Below are 6,858 nucleotides of genomic sequence, written 5' to 3'. Positions count from 1 at the left end.
ATAAAAACTGTTTGAATATGGGATGTTTTGAAATCTTTGTCTCTAGATGATGCATAAAAATATCTCAACTTAATCAAGGAACAAAAAAATTGGATACCCTGTGCCATATCTTGAGAGGGAAAAGATAAGCAATCTCTCAACTAATTATCCAAGAAAAAATTAAGAACAAGAGAGGAGTAGGTCCAAATAAATATCGTAGCTACGAAATATAAAACACTGGACGGGGATAAATAACACTGCGAGCTCTTTCATGCGGGGCAAAATTAAGGGCAAAAGAAGTGTGGGAAGAAGAAAAATATCGTGGCTTCGTAATCTACGTGAATGGTTCGGGTGTAGTTCGATTGAACTTTTTAGGCGCGCTGCTAACAAAGTCGCAGTGGCCATGATGATTTCCAATCTCCGCTAGGAGTGGCACGAGAAGAAGAAGAAGAAGAGCTCTTTCAAACCGCGACGTATAGACGTCTGGCCTTAAGATAATTCGCTAACGCACTATAGGTGCATGGCACTATAAGAAGAAGCAATCACATAAGGATCCGACAAAGATTTCATTATAATAATAATTTTAATGGGAAAATAATAAATTTAGTAATTAATTTTAATTAAATAATTTTAATAAGAACACTTTCTTCAAAACACAATTTCTATAACAATATTTTTTAAATTTCGAATAAGTAGTCCCATCTATACAAACTCGTCTAGAAATAATTACGTTTGCAATTAATGTACCTAACATCCACATAAGCAAACACGTAACTATCAAAACAAATTACCTCAACCTCAAAATCCACAAGAATCACGATAATTAAACCCTTTTCAGTTACTTGCTTCACTCATTATAACATAAAAGAAAATAAATGTGCGAACATCAAACCGGACAGTTCTCATAATACAACTTTGTTCATCGAAGTACCCACTTTAGGTACTCCGTTTGACGTATATATTATTCTTCATCTGAATGTGAATCGAGTTCTGCGGCTAGGATAAGGATTTCTATTTAGAATGTTTCTTGGATCGTCAATACTCAACGGAGAATTGAATAAATGAATATAAGTGATAATTGTAAGAAATGGACGGCTGCGCAAGACGAAATGAACTATGGTGAGTTTCTCAGAATATGGAATTTAAAAAGGTTCTGAAACTACTGTCTTGTGGCATGTCTAATTTAAATATTATGTTTTTAAGCCACAATTACTATGGTCTGTTTTTTAACCAGGAGGAGTAATTCAAATTTTCCGCGCCGTAATTCTTGGTTCTAATTGGTCCAATCGCAGGCAAGTTTACTCCACTAAATTATGACATTTTGACACTAATGACATTTGTGAAATTTTAAAATTCAAAATTTATATCGACAATTTTTTGTATTTTCTGTGGTATTCCTTACATTTTTTAGATTTTTCGTTTGTATTTATATAAAAACAGTTCTTTTCAGAACTATTTAGCGACATATTAGTGATTAGTGTTATTAAGATAACAATATGGATTCAATTAATTTTTCTCCACCAAAAAAACGCGGAGTACATTTGGGTCATTTATCTACAAATGAGAAACAATGCATTTTAAACATGTATAAACAAATCAAAAGTGATAATTCTGGAATGAAAATAACAGCCACGGTAGCAAAAATAAAACAGGCAACAGGTTAGTTTTGCAGAATAGTTATAGTTAAAATCAAGACTTACTAAAGTAATGTGCTAATTTTAGGTGTTGCGAATTCAACTATTTACCGAACAATTAAAGAATATAAGCAAACTGGAACAGTAAGATGTCCTAAAAATATTGGCGGTCGACCTTCTATTCTTGCAACATATGATGAAAAAGTTAAAACATCTATACGCCAGATAGTACACAGCTTCTTTTTCAAGAATGAAATGCCTACATTAAATAAAATTTTAAGTGAAGTAAACAACCGCCCAGATCTTCCAAATATGTGTCGTTCATTATTATATAAATTCTTGAAGCAAATCAATTTTAAGTAAGTAAATATAGGTTAGCCACAATAATACATAAAACGTGCAACCCAAAAAATATATTATGTCTGAATTAGGGAATCGATTAGAAGATAAAGAGCTTTAAAAATTACTGAAAATATAGATTTTTTTTCTATTTTCTTTGCTTATAACTTTAAAACTATTCATTTTGGAGCAAAGCCGTACAAAAATAAAATAAAGGTAATGATTAAATTTCCTGTTATACGAATAGAGGTTAAAACTGTCTTAATTTATTTCCCTTGCTGCAAAATAGCAATACCATTAATCCAAAAGATGCTTTAATGTTGTTAAAAATAAATTAACAAAATATAACTACTTCTTTTTTCCTATGTTGTAGACCTTTTAACGCTCTAAATGCAAATTGTCTCATTTGAAAGCTGTATAATTAGTTAAACAATCTTTGTTTAATTAAATAGTCTTTATTTGATCAAGGAAATATAAACACAGATGACATATTCTTCTGGGGCGAAATCAGAACCGCTGAAACTGATAAGTACCCCCGCCAGGTAAAAAAAAAATTAACAAAAAAATTTAATTTGTTTAAACAAAGATTGTTTAAATAATTATAGACTATTCAAATGAGAATATTTCTATTTATAACGTTAAAAGGTATATGTGTGGTAAGTTTTTGTAAAAAAAATTCCACAACGTAGGAAGAAATACCTATGTGTTTTTATTTTGTTATAAATAAATTAATTTATTACAACAAAACTAAAGCCTTTTTGGCATTTAGAAGTGCGTTAGTAAGGTAGATGTGTGTTAGAAAAAAATTTATTTATTTATTATAATAAAATTAAAACATATTTGGAATTTGATAATGCGCTATTTAGCTGGCTCTACTCGAGTTACTTCGGATTAAAAAAAAAATGAAGAAAATTGCTAGATTGGAAGCTGAGAAAATGCATTTTTTTATGTATACCGATTTTGAACTTTGAAGTTAAACTTTCTTCAACCTATTTTTTTTTGAATTTTTGGTATTTTTATACCAAATAATCGCTCAATACTGATTGTTTTTTGTTGTGTACTGTGTATATAGTGTAGAATGAAATATATATTACTTGAAAACTACTTTATTATAATATGTAAGTACAATACTAAAAACTATGAATCTTAACCTTAACCTTCTGCCATCCGGTTCTCTCCTTCTTTTCTTTTCTGTTACCATCTGTAATACAAACTTAAATATATGCATCAAATATAACATTTTCTTCCTTGACAATGAATTTTTTTACAAATTCATTTTTACAATAGGTTTACATATTCTTGGAGATCTACTTAAGGTAGGTATAACTTTGGTATCAGAAATCGAAAATTGTCCAATAGATTTGTCAAATAAATCTTTATATTTTGTAAACAATTGTTGTAACTCCTTTTCTGCATTTGAGACAGTGTTCACATTGTGTAAATTTATATCTAATGAATGGATCCACTCTCTCCCAACCAATGAAGGACCTTCACCATCAAGTATATATAATTTCAAGAATTTAGTTTTATTCTGATGCTCAACTGTCACCAAAGCCATACCTAAAACATGTAATTCATTTTTACAGTAAGTAGCTAACTTTATATTAGTATTTTGTAGTTGTAATTCAGTACAATTCTAATTAAATACATTTTTGTTAATAATACTGACTACAGCATCTGAATCAATTTCAAACTGTATAGGTTTGTTATTTACTTTCAAACTAATAATAAATTTATCTTTTAAATTAGTTGAATGTACATTTAAAATTTCCTCAACAGCATTTATGTTTTTAGTTTTCAAACAAACTTTTTGTAAATGTCCTCTTTTCTTACAAAAATTACATACCAAATTTTTCTTTTTACATTGATTGGCTAAATGAGAAGCATCCCCACAACGATAACATATACCTGTTTTAGTGTTTGAACTAGAATGTGTAATATTTGTACTTGAATTTACATTTTAACTTGTATTAGTATGTTTTTTACTCTTATTGAGTTTTGAATATTTTGTTAATTGAATTATTGTAATTTAATTGATTACTGTTCTTTTCTGATCGTTTCCAAACTACTGTCAATCTCTACTGCTCGATCCAAGTCTAGATTCCTTGTTTCCAATAGTCTTGCTTGTATTTTTTTTTTGGAACGTAATCCAAAGACAAATTGGTTCCTTATTACAGATTTTAGATATGCTTAAAAATTGCAATTTATTGCTGTCTTCTGTAATGCTAGTAAGAATTCTTGCACTGATTCTCCCTCGGCTTATTTTCTGGTTTGAAACCTGTAAATTTCAGCAATTTCCAAAGGGACATGATTGTAAAAATTGTACATTACATAGTGTAATAATTTCATTCTATGTTTTATCATCTGGTACTTACTTGTCACATAGTGTATCATAGGCTTCAGGACCCATATAATGTAATAGATAAGATAATTTCATATTGTGATCTATTTCAAAAACTTTAAAAGCTCCTTCCAGGCGTTTCACCCATCGTGACAATTTTGTAACTGATTCATTAAACGATTCCACTGTAAATGTAGAATGAATTTGGGTATTTATTTCAGTTTGACTCACAGCTATTCCAGATGTATAAATTGTATATATGGATTCTGTGTTACTTCCTTAGCAACTTAAAATTCACAAATTGTGGGGCACGGCTCTAATTTTAATATGTATGTAAGTACAATCAAAGAATATAATACATATTCTTTGATAATACTAATACCAAAGAATATAGACGCTTAAAGCTAAGCTAAGCGTCTATCTTCTTTGCTAATACTAAAAGCAAAGCTTTGCTAAAAGCTAAAAGCTACGAATCTTAACCTTAACCTTCTGCCATCATGCGGTTCTCTTCATCCTTCATCTGCCATCATATTTTCTCTTCTCTTTCTTTACCATCTGTAATAAAAACTTAAATATATGCAACAAACATAACATTTTTATTTTATGTTATGAGTGTTTTAAACATATGAAAAAATGTATAGAGAAAGAGAACCGAAAAAATAAGGTAATGGTTCAAAAGTTACCATCCTACTGTTTAGGTATAGCTTCGTCGCAAATACCGGTCAAATTTGACCGGTTGTATCTCAGGAACTACTCCTCGCAATTCAACTTTTTTTCTTTTACAAGAAGCGTCTACCGAGTCTGTTCCAGTATGGTTTTTTCAATAATCTATTTGTTTATAAGCAAAAAAATTGTTTATAACTTTAAAACATTGCTGAGACCGCCTAAATAATACGATTTCAATTCTGTAGTGTATTAGACCGGTAGACTGCGTCTTAATATTTAAAAAAATTTGCAAACATCTAAATGGTCTAATGTTTGTTCTAAAAGTTTTTAAAAAATTTCAAATTTGGTGGACGGTTTGAGTAGATTATAAAAATTTTCTAAACCAATTACGAAGGACCTAAGTACAACCTAAATGGTTGGAAGACATTTTTAACCACTCATATATCATAGGAAATTTAATTATCTTTGTTTTATTTATGTACGACTTTCCTCCAAAATTAATAGTTTTAAAGTTATGAGCAAAGAAAGTAGACAAAAATCGATATTTTTAGTAATTTTTAAATATTTTAATGTTTTTATTAATGCTCCGGGCATATTTGAGAGGGAGCATGAGTCAATTGTTATTATTGAAGTTATTACCTAACTTTTTCTGCAAAAATCCGAATGCCACATGCCACCTCTCATATCCAAAAACAGACTTTTTTCACAGATCTGCCCTGGTCTAAATGTAACATTCTATTGTTTTGTAGGTACTTGAAGAGAAGTCGAACCAGTATTCTAATTGAACGTGATGATATTGTCAGATGGAGGCGTAATTACCTAACTTCTATAAAAAGGTACAGAAGTGAAGGTAGGCCCATTTATTACCTTGACGAAACATGGGTAAATGAAGGTCACACCAAAGATAAAGTGTGGGTGGACTGTGCCATAAAAAACCCTAGACAGGCATTCGTTGAGGGGCTGTCTACTGGTTTGAGAAACCCATCGGGGAAAGGAAAACGCCTCATAGTTTTACATGTTGGATCAGAGTTAGGATTTGTTAATGAAGGGGTTTTACTTTTTGAGGGAAGAAAGACAGAGGATTACCATGAAGAAATGAATGCATCTGTTTTTGAAAATTGGTTTAATAGTATCTTGCAAAAATTACCAAAAAACGCTATCATTGTAATGGATAATGCATCATATCACAGCCGAAAAGTAGAAAAAATTCCGACAACATCATCAACAAAGAAATATATGCAAGAATGGTTACAAATAAAAAACATTCCTTTTGATATGGAGATGGTTAGGTCAGAACTTTTACATCTTGTACGTGTAAATAAAGATAAGTATAATATGTATGTAACTGATGAGATGGCTAAAACAAATGGTCAAATTGTACTGCGGCTGCCTCCATATCATTGCGAGTTGAATCCCATTGAGAAAATTTGGGCCCAGGTGAAAAATGAAGTGGCACTTAAAAACACGACATTTAAACTTAAAGAAGTAAAAAAACTTCTGTTACAAGCTCTCGAGAATGTAACCACAACACATTGGCAAAATTGTGTTAATCACATTCTCAAAGTGGAGGAAAAAATGTGTAAATTAGATGGCATCATGGATAGTGTAATAGAGCCGTTAATAATTCCAATTAGCAATGACAGTAACACAAGTTCTTCAGAAGATGAATAAATTGTATCACTTGTATCTTCAAAGTAATTTCCTTCTCTAGATGTATATTTTCATTTCATCTTTCTTATTCATTATCCAAGTGTTACAAGCATACAATGCCAATGGTCACGAACATTATACCATTGCACTACCTACTTTTAGTAGTCTCTTTTGTATTTCTTTCCTCTTTATCAATTATTGTCACTCACCAAATATTTGAATTTGCTATATGCTGTTCTCCTTAGGTCG

At 30.5% G+C, this 6,858-nt stretch overlaps 1 protein-coding gene and 1 long non-coding RNA gene across 2 annotated transcripts; one reads left to right on the top strand and one right to left on the bottom strand.

Moving 5' to 3' along the window:
- Positions 1–1,582: 1,582 nt before the first annotated feature.
- On the top strand, positions 1,583–6,630 carry LOC140442138 (uncharacterized). Its single transcript, XM_072533214.1, has 2 exons — positions 1,583–1,972; positions 5,709–6,630. The coding sequence occupies exons 1-2, from the start codon at positions 1,869–1,871 to the stop codon at positions 6,628–6,630; spliced, it is 1,026 nt and encodes a 341-aa protein (XP_072389315.1). The 5' UTR covers positions 1,583–1,868.
- Positions 3,043–4,774, bottom strand: LOC140441237 (uncharacterized). Its single transcript, XR_011950970.1, has 2 exons — positions 4,328–4,774; positions 3,043–3,512 (listed from the first exon to the last, which is right to left on the bottom strand). It is a non-coding gene; the product is annotated as an uncharacterized lncRNA (long non-coding RNA).
- Positions 6,631–6,858: the final 228 nt, after the last annotated feature.

This window comes from Diabrotica undecimpunctata, chromosome 5 (genome assembly GCF_040954645.1).
Source record: "Diabrotica undecimpunctata isolate CICGRU chromosome 5, icDiaUnde3, whole genome shotgun sequence".
NCBI lineage: Eukaryota > Metazoa > Arthropoda > Insecta > Coleoptera > Chrysomelidae > Diabrotica > Diabrotica undecimpunctata.
Note: the sequence above shows the minus strand (reverse complement) of the source record. Positions and strands in the feature narration are given on the sequence as shown.